This window comes from Dipteris shenzhenensis, chromosome 13, assembly GCF_047967505.1.
Source record: "Dipteris shenzhenensis isolate YYH24624 ecotype China chromosome 13, Dip_SZ_1.0, whole genome shotgun sequence".
In the NCBI taxonomy this organism is placed as follows: domain Eukaryota; kingdom Viridiplantae; phylum Streptophyta; class Polypodiopsida; order Gleicheniales; family Dipteridaceae; genus Dipteris; species Dipteris shenzhenensis.
In genome coordinates this window covers 13,801,467-13,819,901 of record NC_141608.1, presented here as the reverse complement: position 1 = coordinate 13,819,901, position 18,435 = coordinate 13,801,467, and the positions used below count along the sequence as shown (strand labels likewise).

General features: G+C 39.7%; 1 protein-coding gene across 1 annotated transcript in view; it reads right to left on the bottom strand.

Moving 5' to 3' along the window:
- LOC147895059 (protein serine/threonine kinase) overlaps positions 1–11,528 on the bottom strand; it is a 61,032-nt gene extending 49,504 nt beyond the window's left edge. Inside the window, exons 1-6 of the mRNA XM_087383567.1 lie at positions 11,388–11,528; positions 11,119–11,165; positions 10,932–11,002; positions 10,704–10,817; positions 3,136–3,311; positions 2,914–3,002 (exon numbers count right to left, since the gene is read on the bottom strand). Of these exons, the coding sequence (XP_087239693.1) occupies positions 2,914–3,002; positions 3,136–3,311; positions 10,704–10,817; positions 10,932–11,002; positions 11,119–11,165; positions 11,388–11,471 (581 nt within the window). The 5' untranslated portion in view covers positions 11,472–11,528. The remainder of the gene's footprint in view (positions 1–2,913; positions 3,003–3,135; positions 3,312–10,703; positions 10,818–10,931; positions 11,003–11,118; positions 11,166–11,387) is intronic.
- Positions 11,529–18,435: the final 6,907 nt, after the last annotated feature.

Sequence of the window (18,435 nt, the reverse complement as noted above, 5' to 3'; positions counted from 1 at the left end):
TTTTTAAGACCACTCTATCCACACACTGAAGAAATACTAGTACCAAGGCAAAAATCTAGCACCTCCACTTCAAATTTCACTGATGACAAACCTCCTCAAGCCCATAAAAACCCGCATACTTGTCATAGGCACTCACCCAGGGCACATATACTTCACAAATGTAGACTCCACATTAACGGGAAGCTCCCTCAATGACAAAAAAAACCTTCACTGAGGACCACAAAAGGACACATCTAAAGATAAAAATATCCCAAGCCCAAAACCAGTTACACAGGGACTCTACATGTTCTAGGATGCCTGATGCATCTACACTGCTTTTCATCATCTCCCAGAAGTCCCTGTAGAAGTATCTACCGTCTCAAGAAAATATATCATCAGTGAAAAGTCCTCTTGAGAGTGTCCATAGCTCACTTCCACCACCAACTAGCTATGTACATAGCTATGCACCTACCCATCAGCATGCAACACGTAAAAAACATTTTACATTTTTATCCACACAACGTCATCAGCGCCCAACAGTGGGTGTAGACCATAGTATAAAAATATGCTCTCACACATACAAATCCAAACACCTACACATACTTGAGCATCCTTTTATACAAAGTCTTCGTACTGAGTTTTTTGTCGGCACTCCCGAGGTGAAGGGCAAACTCAGCCATGATGAAGGCTAGGTGTGAATTCTAAACGATTCCATTTTAGTCTCTCCCAAACGAGCATCTAAATCTAGCTGATAGGGCCACGCACCATTTAAGATAGAAAGAATATCACAATATCAACAGGCCGCAACTTGGACGAAAACTTCACAAGGTGAAATTTGCATGTCCGATATCTCTATTCATCAATACTTCATATTTACTTACATATTCCTTGAAATAATTTGGAATTTTGAGCTCCCCAAAAATGACTTGAGACTATATATTTTGACCCCTCCCACCTTTTTCCACTCATCGCTTGAGGGTTTTCGCTCAAAAAATGGAAACCCCCGGCTTATCCTATGCATGCAGATTGGTTTCTATGAATATCTCATTGAGGCTCATCTTCCCAATTGAGATGTTTTCTAGTGTGTGGAGAAGAGGTTTGATTCGTTGAAGTATGAATTCATCTACCACAATATTACAAGTCATGATGATGCAGTCTTTGTGTCATTGTTACACCTGTGAATTGAACCTATGTACTGAGCACGAGCGCATGTTTTGGATGCCCAAAGCGCTGTTCGCCATGGCTCATATTGCCATGAGATAGACGAGCTGTTACCTGGGCCGAGCTATGATGTCTTGAGTGTCATTTTTTGGCTGTTTGCACAGCCTTCTTATGATCAAAGTGATGGCAATCAAAAGTATGGAGTCTTTTTCACCCATGCACGCAGCAGCTATCGGGGCTGATCAGCATCTAGAAGGTGTTCCTGGCATGTTTTGGCAGTTGACAAAGCTTTTGGATGGAAGCTACTAGCCGAATCCTCTCAATGTTGTAAATGCATGTGGTTGTGCTTTGCACACACATGTTGGAAGTCTTGCATGCGAGTGCATGCATGTGATTGATTGCATGTTTGAGCATGCAAAGCTGCCCAAGGACTGCATGTGTACAGTTCAATTCCTTGTATGGTCATGCATTTGTATCCTTGTGTTGCATGTCAGTTTGCATGCTCATGCATGGGCTGAAAAGTCATGCATGCGAATGTTCTACTCTGAGTGTGCATGTGGCTCTTGGATTTTGGAGTGTATGTGAGGACATGGGAGAGTACATGTAACCTTTGCTTCTTAATTCACACCAGTTTGTAGAAGTCCACATTTTGCCTTGTCACACTACTGTGCAACAACTGTATGCATGAAGCTTACTATCAACTGCAAAGTCAACACTTGCATCATAATACCCGCCTGAATTCAAACCAGAACCGACAGAGATTCTGAAGGCTGTTATCCATGCAATTGACGATGAGATCTGGAGAGGCGAATTGGTATGAAACAAAGAACAGATATGGAATGTCATCGGTTTCAGTTAAGATCAAGATCTGGATGGCTGTCAATTAACTGAGAGGGGGCAACTTGTAAAGGCAGGATTTGCCTTTGCTTCTTCCATGTTGATGTTTAAATTATATTAAATCAGAGGGCATCACTCCCGCATAACTCCCTATATTATGTAAGTTCACAGTGTACAGTTTTAAGAGCGGATGCTCTGATGACTAAACGCGGATGTCTCAGAAGTTTTTAGGTCTTCTGCATTTTCTTCTGTTCAGTTCAAAAGCTCTGAATTAGATGACTGTAACGTGTATATCCCCTTTTTTTGAGAGTATTATGCTATGAACTTGAGATCATGAACGAAGGGGGGGAGGAGGGGATTTGTATATCGCATTGGTTCAGCTCTATTCAAGGGGCCATTTCCCATCACCAAGCTCAGTGTTCAGCATACTCAAAAGCACCAGGCAGCAGCCTGTAGAGCAGCAAGACCAGAGAAGGAACAACCCCACAGTTCATCCCACATGAAATTCCAGGCTTCCCCCCATTTGGATAGAGGAGTCTGCCTTATAATTGTAATCATTTGAGCCTTTTTGTTCATCAATACAGAAACAAACCTTATGCAGGAAGGGGGGGAGGCAAACCAAGGATGAGTTGAGCAACTAATTTGTGCTTCTGTACTCAGTCAATTAGCACATGCATGCGCATAAGATTCAGCAGATAGCTGGCATGAATGTTACAGACATGGAATGTCGGCTGCTTTACTGCTGCTCATCTGGCTGCTCCCCTTGCTGTCCCAAAAGCTATGCTGCTAACTGTTCTGCATGCTATCGCAACTATACCTATATTTGTACATAGTGAAGCAGCTCACAACTGCATTTGAAAACCTCAACAGAGATTTGCATGTCTGCTACAAGAAGATGCATCAAATTATAATTGGAAAAAACAAAGGTATACTTACATGGGATAACCAGAGACAAGTGACATCAAGACACAGTGTCGATTCCAATCCACTGCTTCAGGTACCGGAAAACCATGCTCACCCAATGCCTGAGAAGCAAATGTGAGCATTATAAGGTCAACTACCTTTTTACACCGTATTTCTTGCACTTAACTCAATCCAGGATCTCATATTCAGACCTTTGGTTAACACAAAAAGGTAGAAAATTGATAGTGGCTAGACCTTCATAAAAGCGTATTCTTTTAATGCTGCAAGCCTAGACAGATAAAGCCAATTGAAACTCGTACGATGCTTCAAGTAATCCCTCTTTGACTTTACAGCCCTGAATGATGTGCGACCTAGCCTGTGCAGTTTCAAAGCAAGAGTTCGCCCATCCTCTGCTATGACTTCAAAGATGTCTTCACACATGTCACAAAACATGAAATATGCAACTCGTCATCTTTTTGTACACACAGCAACTGAATACAAAAATAAACTAGGAAACAATCAAAGGAAATTCTGTTCCAAAAACGGAGAACTAAGGAATGTCTGATTGTTTATTGTATTTAGTGAGCTTCTCTACCATTGGTAATGACAACCTTTTGGTTCCTCCACCTTAAACATGTTAAACTATAAATATCTCTAGATGAGTCTAGGAACACACCCAAACTCATCCTCTCCATACAAAATAAACATGAAGTTTCCACCTCATAACAGTACACCCACAAGATTGAAAGATAATATGACATCCCCATTAATGTCATTAGCAACAAAAGGTGGGTGTAGACCATGGTATAAACATTTTCTCTCACACATATATATCCATGTACTCACACAGACTTGAGCATCCATACAAAGATTTTCATACTAGTCTCTCTCGCTTGACCCAACAGCAAATGAGTGTCCCAGCACAGCTATACTAAAACGTGCTGTTAGGTTCATCATGCGCAGTTGAAGTCCAACTCTTTGGCATAACAAAAGCCATGTGGTGCCATAGAATCATCAGGCTTCGTTTGTATTCACAAAGAAAACAAATGAAGCCTGACGAGCCTTATTACCAGATTTTTGGCTTCTTGGTGATCTCGCTTTGCGAGAGTCAAGATAGGCTTCAGAAATGCAAAGTTACATTGCAGATCCAAGGTGGAAGTTGAGACAGATTTCATTTGAAGTTTGGGCAGACAGTGTTTGTTCATGATCAGAGGGACTACGAGCTCATTAATTTTTCCACCCATCTAAAGCTTTGTCTAAGGGACCAAGTAAAGAGCCTTGCTATACTTGGTCATGATTGCTGTAGACTGCAAGTGCTGGACCACTGCAGTCAAGTGCAGTCTGGTGGTATTACTTCCGACAGTGCATGCACAAGAGCACACAGGGCAGACTGTGCAACGTGCAGTCTGCCATCTCCGCACGTGTATCAACACACCGAGCAGACTGTGGAAGCAGAGGCCAGCCTGCCCATGCACACTCTGGGCTCTGCGATTTCTGCGCAGAATACCTGTTGGGGACAGACTACATAACATCAGACCGCGGGTGCTGGAACAGATTTAGTGAAGCCTGCCTGAATGCTGGCAGCTTTGCACATAGAATTAGCTCTGAAATAGAGAAATTTCAACAGGGGTATTCGTGTGTGGCTGATAGCGTGGTAATAGTCTAATGGGCAATTCTGCAGAAGCTCTTTATTATTGATTTGGACCGCGAGTAAAAGAGGTAGACAGTCCCCTTTACTAGTACTAAGGTATGTGTTCTGTACAACTTTGCATGTAAGTAACTTGTTATAAAGAAAACCTTCTGGTATTTTAGTCAAGGTCTTGATGGGATTTAAGAAAGCCAAATGCTCTAGAATACGGTGGATAACCAGGAGCTCCCCCCTACGACTTGGAGATGGATAAAATACTTCTGCGAGTCCTTCTTTTGTCCCCAAGACGTTTGACGGGGAGAAGAAGGAGAATAAAGCCCTTACATGGTGCCAGATTTGAAGACAAACTCCTCATATGGGATGAATTTCATGAAGTCTTTTGTAAAGGATTCTTTCAAAAAGGCGATGAGGTTAATCACTTGATAAATTAGCACGCTTGCAAATGAACTCCCAACGTTTGGATCACTATGTCCAATAGTTTCGGTGATTTGAGTGTAGAAGTACCCACTAGGGATCCTCTTAAAATTCATAACATGTCTATAAGAGGACTTCAGCGGAACTAGCAGAATGAAATTCGTAGGAACAACATTTCATCTCTAGAAGATGTAATACAGTTTGCAAAGACATAATGACACAATTGCAGCCACCTGCCAGAAAAAAGAATGGAGGTTTCAAGAACAAATGAAAATTTTTATCTACTTTCAGTAAAGACAACCTAATGCTAGCCGTTCGAAGAAGAGAACCAATCCTGCGAAGTTGGCCAAGGCACACAAAGAACGTTTATATTTCACGAGCATGCAACACAAATGTTTGAGCAAGGATTCTTCCATGAAGACCAGTAAACTGTCTAGATGATGGAAGTCATAAGTGGATCAATGGTTTCCTCTATTGAAATTTTAGATTTGGAATGTAGTCAGTGTTATGAATGATTTAATTATAATTAACAGTACAATCTTAGGTCATCATGTACGCATCCTTTTTTACCCTGGATCTACTCCTACTTTCATTGATCATAAACTGATGCAGAGACTCCAACAATGGAAGAAGACCAGTAAACTGTCTAGATGATGGAAGTCATAAGTGGATCACCCCCAGCTAGAGATCAGGCAACCTCCGACTATAGTCCATCCCAAGTAAGGCAATGCGTCCCACACCATGCAGCCCCATCCGTGCACAGATGTTATTAGGGATACACAGGCCTATACAGGTCTCAACCTAGCTGGGCATTCGCAAGAGGCTAGACTCCGAAGAATGACCCAAGTGAGCAATGGCTCTCCCTTATATAGATGTAGGGTGTCTCAAGCCTAAGACTCCCCTCAGTGTACCAAAGGTACCACGTGTCCTAACTGTTCCATGGTTAGAACACATGACCTTGGGCTAACCTAGCCTCCATAACACTAGCCAGGTAGACATAACAGACATGCCATTCATTTTGTTCAAAATGGACGTGATTATCGTCAAAAGTAATGTTGTTAAACCATTTTTTAGTATTAAATGCTTTGGAAGCATTAAATGTACCACATGATGCTGATTTGAAGCCGTCTAATATATATATAGCCATTTCTTTTTTAGACCTAACATACAGCCGTTCCTTTTTCTTTTTAGTGTCTTATTGTATGTCATACAGAAATAATTCTGAGGAATTATTAATCAAAAGAATAAAGAATGATTACACTGATCTATTTCCAGTAGAATTGCCTTATGGGTTACCACTTGCTTGAGGTGTTGACCATAAAATTGAACCACTTTCTGGCACTCCACCTATTTTTATGAATCCTTATCAGCCAAATTTGAAGAAAAAAGATGAGAAACAAGACAAATTAAGAAATATTTGATAATGGGTCATATTAGGCAAAGTAAATCCCCATGGGATGCACCAATATTATTATATGATAAGAAGGATGGCAGGATATGTATGTGTATTAATTATATGAAATTGAATAAGCTTGCAATCAAAAATAAAAATAAAATGCATGACCTCGTGCATCGATTAGCAGGTGCTAAATATTTTACTAAATTGATCTACATACTTGGTATCACCAAATACAAATTAATCAAAAGAATTAAAAATGATTATGCTGATGTATTTCCAAAAGCATTGTGTTATGGGTTACCAATCGCTTGAGGTGTCAACCATAAAAATGATCTACTTTCTAGCACTCAACCTGTTTTTAGGAATCTTTATCAGCTAAATTTGAAGAAGATAACAAGGCAAATTAAAGAATATTTGACCATGGGTCATATAGACGAAGCGAATCCGCAATCCAAATATTATTAGTTGATAAGAAGGATGACGGGGTACATATGTGTGTTAATTATGTGAAATTGAATAAGCTCACAATCAGAAATAAAAATAAAATGGATGACATCGTGGATCGATTAGCAATTGCTAAATATTTTGCTAAAATTGATCTACGTACCTGGGTATCATCAAATAAAAATTGATGAAGAGGATGTTTATAAAACTAGGTTTAGAAACTATGAATCCCTAGTCTTGGCATTTAGTCTCATGAATGCCCTACCACCTTTAAACAAATGAACCATGATTTATTCCAGCCTTATTTGGACAAGTTTGTAGTGGTGTTTTTAGATGATATCCTACTTTATAGTAAAACATTGGCGAAGCATGATATACATCTTAGAATTGTTCTTGATATTCTAAGGATGTAGAAGAACTTGTATGAGGCGTCACAACTTGTATCTTGGCTATAATCTCTGCTGATGAAATTCATATAAATCATAGTTACAATCAAACGTTTGGACTTTCCAAACGTTTGAAAAGTTTGAAAAACCAAGGTAAAGTTTCGATAAGTGGTCTAAGATTTTATATCATAATAGTAAAAGACCACATATGTTCATCATGAATTCACTCCAAATTGGGGCATACAACTACGCGAATTAATCACCCCAATTATGAGTGTGAAGGCCCCTTTAAGGAGGACAAGGTCCAAGAGCCAAGAAATGAGAACACCCCAATGTCCAAATTAAAGGGGAAGAAACTCCAAGCAAGGACCAACCTCAAGAGGTTGCAAATGAGCATGCTAAAAAGAACAATTATGGCATGTACCACCTCACTACAGATCATAAGATTGAAAGTTAACCTTTGAGAAAGCCAAGAGATCGGCCAAAGAATATATCAGTAGTTCATATGATGAACCTACTGAAGTCAAAGAATATATTCCGTTGTAAGTCTAGAAAGTATCCAATCGTACAATTACAAAGCTCGGGGCCTGGACCCATAAATTGAAAACAAAATTACAAAGTCAAATATGAAACCCCATTCCTCAAAAAATAGCCTACACGTTCCACCTGACAAGTTGCAAAATATCAATGTGACTTCAAACTTCCAAGTTCGCATTGATCAATGAGGCCCCAATGTCAAGTCTTGACCCTTGACTACTCACTACTAACTAGTTGTCACATTGATCAATGAGGCCCCAATGTCAAGTCTTGACCCTCAACTACTAACTAGTTACTACATAGCTAAGAAAAAACAAAACATCTGTAGACTCTAGAGTGACCCTGGATAGCCTACAAGTTACATAATTAGAATGCACATTCTTCCAAATTTACCTGAAGATTAGAGGCTGGAATTTTTCCCATGCACAGAACTGCAAAAGTTGCCTCGTTTGATAGGGTTATCAAAAGTTTGGAAACATTTTTTTAAAAGCACGTTTCAAAACTCCAAAAAACGGTGCTTTGATAGCACAACTCCAAACGTTTGAAACATCTAACATTTGAAATTATGCACGTTAACAAAACGCTTAAGTCCAAATTCACATCAATTCTGGGCATTTTGTTGACATTTATACCCACGCATGACAGTGATCTATTGCTTGAGTCTCCACTCTCCTACTCCCTCAACATGTCACAAGCTCACACTGCAAAGCCCATATGTTGGTAGTAACCATGGTATAAATGGTGCCAAGGTTAGAAAGATATTGGAATGGCCTATCCCTCAGACGGTTATAGGCTCTAGACTTTACCGTATTCCTTCGGAATTATGCTCAAATAACTCTCCCATTAACCAAATTTCTTAAGGGGGCTCCCAAGAAAAGCCACAAGCTATAAGTTGGAATAATGATTTGAACGATAGTTTCAAAACTTTGAAAACATCTTCTTACTATTGCACTTATGCTAGCCATTTTAGATCCTTACAAGCCAAGTGACTTTGCAATAAGTGCTACTCTATTTTAAGACGAGAGACCAGGTACCTTCAAAAGTAAGAAGTTGAATGATGCTCAGCTAAAGTCTTACATGAAAGAAAAAGAGCTACATTCGGTGATACATGCCTTAAAGGTATGGAGACATTTATTTATATGGCTCAACTTTTGAGGTTATAGTTGATGATTGATCATGAAACCCTTAGTTATTTTGTAACCAACCTGACTTAAAAGGAGATGCGCAAAGTTAATGCTAATTTCCAGATTAGATACCGTAAAGGCGAGATAGAAACTTGATCCTACCAATGCAAGCGACTATGTATTTCGGTCAGATCTGGCACGAAGTCCACGATGGTAACTCTAGAGTGGATAACATTCTCATGATGGAGAAAATGTTACCTTTAGAGAATGAGCTTAGAAATCAGTATACATCCATGATGGATTGTTATTCCATAAACGAAAAGCGTAAATACCTGAGAAGGATGACATTTTAAAAATAATCTTATATGAATTGTCATGACAGTCCTAGTGCAGGTCATCCTCGTATAAAATGGACCTATGGCTTGGTCAAGCAAAACTTTTATCGGATCAAAATAAAAGTGTATATCCAGGACTATCTGGCAAAATATCAACAATGTCAAATTAACAAGGTAGAATGCTTTGAATTAAAGACATGTTGCATCCTCTACATATTCCCGATGTTGTATGGGAAACTGTATTTATGGATTTTGTCACACTTACCGCAGAAAACAAAGGACATGATGACTGACATACCAAACTTGCCTGATTTATACCTACTAGGACAAACGTAAAAGCACCAGATTTAGAACAGCAATTTAATGAACAACTCTTTAGACTTTATGGTTTGCCTAATGATGACCTTACTGAACACTTCTGGCAAGCGGTCTTTGAGGAATTAGAAACTAAATAAAGGCTAAGCTCAACTGATCATCCTCAATCTGATGGGCAAACAAAGACAATGAATCAAGTAGTGGAGAATATTGCTTAGAGCATGTCTCCAAGAAACCATCAAACTGGGAGACGTACCTTCCAATGATGGGATCTGCCTATAATAGTGCTAAGCATTCGGCTAAAAGATTTAATCCATTTATACTTATGTAAGGATACCAATCTTATGCAAGAGATGTTAGTACAGACTAAAGATTTCATAAGCATGCTCAAGACAAAGCAAAGTTTTGTGTGATCAGAAACGCTATCTCTTATGTGTTTATCCAAAGATTTCCCACAATTGCAGTTGTTTCCACATCATTTAGAAAATCGATGATGCAGCTTATAAGTTAGAACTCCCTTCCAATCTCAGAGCTAATCTAATTTTTCATGTCAGTTCCAAACAGAGAACAAAAAGAACTCAGAAATAGGATTATTACTGAGTATTACATTAGCTGTAATGCCATCCTTTCATTGAGAGGGTTGGATCAGAAGAAAGATGTGCCTTCCACTCTGGAGGTATTGGCAAAGACGTGTCTCTTATTGGCAATGAGGCTGTCAGAGGGTTGAAATTGTGCTGTCATAGTTCAAAAAGTTTGTGCAAGCTCTACAGGATGATGTGGGAGGGGAATACGAGACGTTCATGCTTTGATTCATACAAGAGTGTTGACGGGAGGTATGCCTTTGATTTGTTATTCTAAGTTTTCCCAAATTCCATGTAACTGATATACAGCTTCCCTTTTGGGAAAAAAAGCCTTGTGTACAATTAGGATTTGGAAACCTGATGATGCGGCAGTGCCATGGAGCAAGTCAAAATTCAGCTACTGCATAGACATGTAGAGCACCTGGCCCATCCTCAACTACGCTGATGCCAGATTTTTTAATCACTAATATTTGGTCCAAAATCTCACTTGAAACGAACATCAACATTAATATCTACATAAAGTAAGCATTAACTTCTAAACATGTAGTGAACCAGCACAACTATTTCCAAGCGAAAGGTCATGACAGATTGCGAATATGTCATGAATAGATCAAGACTTTAAAGAGTTAAAAGAATATACCAGATTCCTTTCCCACACCTATTTGACGCCCAACACCCACTATAAGGCCTCGATTCACCATTGTCTTTATGGCCAAAAAGTCATAACCTAAGTTGGTCAACCGATAACCATCATCTGTAACGAAACAAAATATAGACAATGAGGAGAGCCCATAAAAATTGGGTAACATTTCTAGCATGCCATGTAAGTCCAAGGTTATCCATTTCTATGATATCAGAGGAATCTAACATTTGGAGGAATCATGGTGAACTAGCTTGTGCTTCAACAAAGTCTTGACATTCTTGTAAGCTCCCCCGTGCCTGGAAAAAGAAATATCATCGAATCGAACCATAAAAATGGGTAAAACAGGTCCCATAGATCGATGCATTTAAAAAAAAGCTAGATTAGAGAATGACTACTTAGAGATTAATCATACTTGAGGCCAGCTATACGTTCGACCAGCTCCGTTGGTACAATTTCATGCTGCACAAAGCCAATACAGCAATCAAAATAACAATATATCGTGTGTGCTACCGAAGCTTGTAAAATATCATTAAATGTGTATTTAACGACATTCAACTTCGGCATGGTTTTTATCGTAAGCAACGGAAAGACGATCGTTCCCGATTCCCGAAAAACACAAAATCACCGGTGCTACGCAATCGAAGCTAAAGACTACACAGAAAGCAAGATGCAGAGACTCACATTCTTCATGCCCATTTCCACAGCTGTGAGCACTCGAAACTCATCTTTGGAAAGGTATCGGAGAACATTAACATCGAGCTTCATGATAATGGGAGACAATTACAAAATTAACCCTAGTGCTCGATGAAGTCCTTGATGGGAGGAAATAGGAACGGTACGTCTTAAATGGTTTAAACTTTGGGCTTCTAAATTCAGGTCATGCGTTCAAAATCTTATGTGGTGTTTACACTAACTCACGTGGTTAATTTCGAGCCACCCAATCGCACAAACTCCGACCCCACCGCATTTATGTGAGAACTGGGGCTCCTACGTGGCATCGAAGTCTCAAACAAGGTGGCACAACCACTGAAATCCCCGTGTGTTAGCACAAGAGAGCACATGATCTGCCCGAGATCTCTGCCTTCATTATTTCGATGTTTTTTGCCTGACCTCACCTGACTTGTGTGGGGAAGGCTATAGTAAAGGTTTCCTCTCAGAATTTCAAAACCCAGAAATTCGGTGTATTTCTTTTCTGAGGCGCACGTTATACGTTCATTTCTTATTTGAAGGTGCGTGTTTTTCACATGCCAGAACAAGAGTTTTTGCCTCACTACGTCATGCCATGTGTTCTCAAACTTCGTAGGAGACCTGCATGTTGTTGTGGCACAACATGATTACACCTCGTGGAAAGTGGAGTTCCTAGCAAGTGTGAAAGATATACAAAATAAAGGAGTAGTCTTAGATTATAGTTTAGGTGGTGGAGAAAGTATCACTATTGGTTTGTTAGCCTAGTGGTCAAGGCTCTTAAGTGTGATGAAAGTGGGCTTGGGTTCACTACCTAAATGTGTACGGGATGATTCAAGTTTCGATGGATAGCCTGTAGCCACATGGAAAGCACAAATGGTTGCCTTCTTTGCTCTAGTCCATGTGCATAGCTAAATCGCCATATGGTAGTTGCATGTTCATTTGCCTCCCGTCCCATTTGCCAAGCAACTTGCAATTTCTTCATTTCTAAAAACCTCATTTTTTAAAGCTTTCTTGAAGATTGACATGTGTAGAGAGAGAGAGCATCAATTTCTAAAGAGATAACAACATCGATTGTGTATAATATAGATGTCTTTAAAGTAACACAAAATGACAATAAACTAGAATACAATAAATTAGGATAGAAAAAAGCAAGTGAACATAAAATACATATGGGGAGAGAAACATGAATGAAAAGGGAGGAGGAAAGAGGTGGAAGAGGGAGAAGGGCCAATAAGTGTAGGGGGACCATTGAATGGAACCCACTATCATACATTTAAGAACCTTAACCTCTCATGCTAAAGGCAACATTTAATTATAAATGAATCTTAAGTACATACAAACAATCCTTAGTACTTACATTGCCTCAAACCCACTACTATACCTATCCCATGTCACCTCTGATAGCATTAGATATACTTCGATCAATCCAAATCACCTTCACCATCTCTATCCCTCGTTATCCAACTCATCATCTATACTCAAGTCGCCAATTGTGTTAGTTGTTACAATCAATTGATGAATCATTACACCAACTAATCCCAACACAATTGTACGCTTGATATACAAACATCAAAATACACACCTTGCTATCAAATAGCACTAGTAACACTAGCGACATTAGTATTAACATGGAATCACCCACAATACTAACCATCTAGCTTGGCAAAAACATAGGTAGTTAGGCATCCCCAACTAAACCCCACAAAGCATCCACTAGGACCCACGCTGCGTTCGGTGTGCTCCTATGGAATACTTTGCCATAGTCACACTTGACTAAAATAAAATAATTTCCATAGTAAGAAATATCAGAAATACAATTCTGTAACATCCCTCTTGCTTGAATTGCAACTGACCTTAGTTGTGTATTTGACTTTCGGAGTCAACAACTCGAGATGTGAAGAGTAATCTCTTGGATATTCATCAAGTATCATGATGGTCAAAAAATTTCTTCAAGAGATATTAGGCTCTCATTAACCAAAATTTAGCCAATTCAAAACTTATAAAAGATTATTATTATTCTTATCTGGTACTAAGAGAAAGCACTATACCACATCTATTCATTGCTTATGTTATTCAATAATTATATTTGTCATATTCCTCAATATCTATACCATTCCATACTAGTATGATATTGAGAAATAATAACAAATACAAAGCGTAATTCTTTTTTCTTTTGATAAGAGTAGCAATAAGTGACATATACTATTCTGTGATCAACAGAAGGGTATATGTACGTCATTATCTAATCCCACATCAAAGTTTCTGATTTAACTTTGTAGCTAGTAATGATCCAATATGTATTTTCTTCAGCTGCTTGAAATACATAGAAGATATTATCTAACATACCAACTGTTTTTTTAATTATCTATAAAAGCAATTCCATAAAGAAACTACTAGAGCGAAAAGCTTACCACCACCAAACAATCATGCCTAACCTCTTGCTTAGCAAAAATGTCATATGCTTTTTCTTCTCTTTAATTTTCTTCGATTCAGTTCACATTAATAGAACACTTTATCGAAGCATACCATATGTATCACACAATAAGAATTTTGTTATCTATAATTAAGCTAGGATTGGCATTTACTCAAGCAAGCTATGAGGATACAAGCCCTCTACGTAATTGTATTTCTTATTTCATACATCCCATAGGATATACGTCTTCTTATCCTTATTAATGCACATAATCATGCTTATTTAATCATAACAAACTCTTAGCTGAAATAATCATGCTTATTTAATCATACCAACTCTTAGCTCACCTAGATTATCCTAGATTCCATATAGGCTATCATATTTTATTCTCTTTTTCATGCTATTTTAATTTGATGTATCACTCTTCTTCAAATTCAATCGTTCCCTTCCGTCACCATACCATTCTTTCTTGTCTCTATATGAGTATTTCAATAAGAGTAAGGAAAATGAAAATATAGATAAATAAAAACTATGGAAATAGATACGTATCTCTTTTGTCCTAAATATCATCAATTCTATAAGAATACGAATCTTTACTGTCCTAATGCCCTAAGGTTAAGTCATCCCTGGTCGTGGATGTTCATCTTTCTATCCAAAAACTGCTTCTACCAATTCATTGACAATATTCAGTGAAAAGAAACAACCATAAATTTCTTACGTGAGATCCAACCACTCAAAAGAACCAGCACAAACGCTTTGAACAAGCCAACATGGGCCGTTTAATATGCCCTCATCCACAATTTATAAAATAAATTAGCCCACGACTTAAAATTCATTACTTTACAATATGGCCCATGGCCTTTTCTCCGTTCCTCGTTATCCAACTCATCATCTATACTCAAGTCTCCAATTGTGTTAGTTGTTGCAATCAATTGATGAATCATCAGACAAACTAATCCCAACACAATTGTACGCTTGATAAACAAACATCAAAATACACACCTTGCGATCAATTGCAATAGCACCAATAACACTAGCGACATTAGTATTAACATGGAATCATCCACAATACTAACCACTAGCCTAGCAAAAACACAAATAGTTAGGTGTCCCCAACTAAACCCCACAAAGCATCCACTAGGACCCCCGCCGCATCCGGTGCGCTCCTATGGAATACTTTGCTATAGTCACACTTGACTAAAATAAAATAATTTCCATAGCAAGAAATATCAGAAATACAATTCCGTAACATCCATTAAGAAAGGAAATAGGACAACTCAACATTGCCTTGGAAAGGGGTCATAGCCAACATAGAGCTATTTAAAAATTAGCCTTTGGACCCTACTCATTGGTTAAAAAAGAGAGAACCACTAACATGCAACCACTACAAACTATAATCTTCCCCATAGCATAAGCCATGTAAATCAAATCTCTATTATTTTCATAATTGCATCCCTAATCTTCCTCTATACCCTTGACTTTTATGGCCTTTATATAAACACAATTGAATACAACATTGAATCTAGAGAGCCTTGTAGGGTGAGAAATCTTTCAACCCTATGTTTGAGTTGATTTTTGGTGTTCAAACATGATTGCAGCTTATAATAGAAAATTTTATTCTAAATATGAGCCTTATGGATAATATAGCACGAATTTAGTTGTCACTTATATAACCACAAATTTTTATTTCTAAAACTTATTATTAGATATTTTTCCTTATTACAAGAATATTCAAAAGTGTATAGTATTTATTTCTCCATTGGGAAATTTACAAGTAGTTTGGATAATATTTGGTGCATCATTATGTCATGTTTAACTCAAAGGAAGCATTAACTAATCATTAACTTTACAACAAGACAATCAAAACATAATGTGTATTTTCAAGAATGGTAGTTGCCTCATTCCTTGTTTGTTGCAATATTATAAGTTTATTAACACTCCTCTCCTAGAGAGAGTGCTTAAGGATTGGGTTGGCCCAAAGTTTTGTGATTATTTGTGTTTTTAATTTAAATTCCCAAACTCCATTTTTGGGTTAGGAACTCCCACACATGGATTTCATCCCGAGTGTTATTATTGGCACGTGAATTCATCTCCCCTTTGTGATGCTCCCTCCCTCTCCATAGCTCTCGCCATGGCCATATCGGTCCACCTTACACTTCGCCATTACCCCTCTCCCCTTTCTTAGCCATGGTTAGGAGAAGTCAGAATTTAGGAGGGAGAAGAAAAGCGTGGAAGCTGCTCCGGACTCTGAAAGAGACTCTGGGGATGAAGGGGCCTAAGGCGTTAAGGTCCAAAGCGATGGAGCCCAAACAAGAGGAAGCGCACCGATGTAGAAGCTACTCCTGTGTCTGCCTTTAAGTCCCGTAGCGCGGGAGGAGGCAAAAGAAGATCACATAAGCGACCTGCAGAGCAGCACCCAGATTGCAATGAGAGGGCTTCTCTCTGTGCCCAACAAAGCAACTGCCAAAGCTCAGAGACTCCAGACAAGGATATCATTCACCGCCGCTGCAGTAGACATGACCATTTGACCAACGTCGGCCGTGAGAAGCTTACGCTCTGCTGGCATTCGAGCCAGCACTGGAAAAGCCGTGGATAGACAGCCCCATGAATAAAATAAAAGGCACAAACATCCTATCAGAAGCTGCCTTCCCTTCGCGCGCAATACCTGAATTTATGTCCTACTGCTGTTGAGATCTTGGGCCTGGAACGATCCTCAGCTATAGTGTTGTCCTGCCTGTACGTTAAACTACTCCCACAACGGAAGTGGGTCTCTGTAATTTGCTCGCTTTCATAACGTTTTCACAGGAAAATCTTGTAGGCCGTGACTCGATCACCGTCGTGGTCTGTAGGAGAGACGCCAAACGACCGGTAGCGCGTTTTCTTTGATAAACCTTCCAAATGGACCTCTAAAGCAAGCTCCACCCCGCTCATCCTCGTGTGGTCATCTGCAGCAGACCCCTATCATGGGAGCGCTGGAATCTTACCGACGGCTGTAGACTGCCTTCTGTCACCAAAGAGCGTAAGCACAACGCTAAACTCATGCGCGCCTATGCCGATCACTATAGCTGAGAGCCTCTGCGCTGAAGCGATAGCATTACGATCACCTGCTATAAATGGAACACAGATCCCCATTGCCGCTATCGCTAAGACCTTCCGCCTGTAGATCAAGCTCGTGCCCTACGAGTAGGCCCATATCATCCACTGTCTCTAGCACAGGAATGCTTTGCTTCAAAAAAATATTCTCCATATACGCAGAGTTGCGACCGAATGCATACGGTCCGAGAAAAATTCCCTCCCTGCACACAACAGGTATGATTCAGAATCAATTCATCTACATTCTGAGACAAGACAGTAGGTTGCAAATGGAACAAGAGTTTCAATACATGCGATGATTGATGCGATGATGCGGGGCTGTCTCAGTGGTCTTGAGCTAATCACATTGGATTGGGCTCTGAATTTCATAAACTTTTGAATCAACGACGATCTTTCGTTGTAAAGTATCTTACTGATTCAAGTTCTACCACGGTTATTGGGGGAGTACACATGTTAAAGCTAGAATCAAGCGGGAAACTGACATCTCAAGACCAGCACCACCTCATAAGGTCGCAATCCCGTTTGAACAGAGTCACAAGTTATGGCCCTTATCACTCAGCAAACAATCTAAAACGAGCCTGTCAATGAATTGCATGTGGTCGTCACCCTCGCTTGCTGGCAACGATAATTCTCCGCTGGTCGTCCCTGCTAGTAAGTGCCGCAATCTCAGATCTGTCATTGAGTCTCCAAGCATTGTCCCAGCGTCGTCGGAGAAAACGCCGTTGAATTCTGTGCGGAGGTCCGCCGGCTATGAGAGGAGTCCTGATGCTGCCCCTTTTGCAAACAAAATGGTTATGGTGAGCAAGAAGTTCATTGGGGAAGCTATTGCATTAACCCAAGCGCGTAGTATTTAAGGAGGAGGATTCAAGCGACAGCGACGACGAGATCTTGGAGTTTCCAAAGAAGAAGGATCGGCCTTTACCAAGAAGCACGCGTCTGGGGGGTGTTAGCGGACCTCAAACTTGCCACAATTCGAGAGGACTCAGACTCTGAGTGATGTGAGCTATGGCGGAAGGCTCTTGGCTTGGCAAGAGGTGAGAAAATGTGTCCTCATTTTGTCTTTATGATTTGCCTTCTGCATGGCAAACCCAAAAGCAGAGTGTCTAACATTAACATTGCTCTCAGTTTCAATTCCTCTGAGGAGGACTCAGACGTTGCTACGTATTGCAAAGCCCCACAATCAACTCCGTGCAAATCAAGCAAATGGCAAACGCCACCTACAGTCGATCATAAACACAGCGCCAGGTTCTCAATTTCTCACCTGTACCTCTTCTCCTTCTCTAATATGCATGCTTGCCCAACCAAGATGATTAGCTCCTGATTCAAGTCTTGCGTGGTGCCCTTAATCGCTGCAATGCCCATCCCGATCAAAGGCAATTTGGTTGCAACTCGAGAAATATCAATAACCAATCAGTTTTTTGATGATGCAAACATGTGTGTATGCTCATGACCTCTGATTTGAAGGGCACTCTCCTCCTCCCCCATCTCCATGTGCTGAAAGTGGAGACGGAAGGTGAGAAGTACTGCTAATTGGAA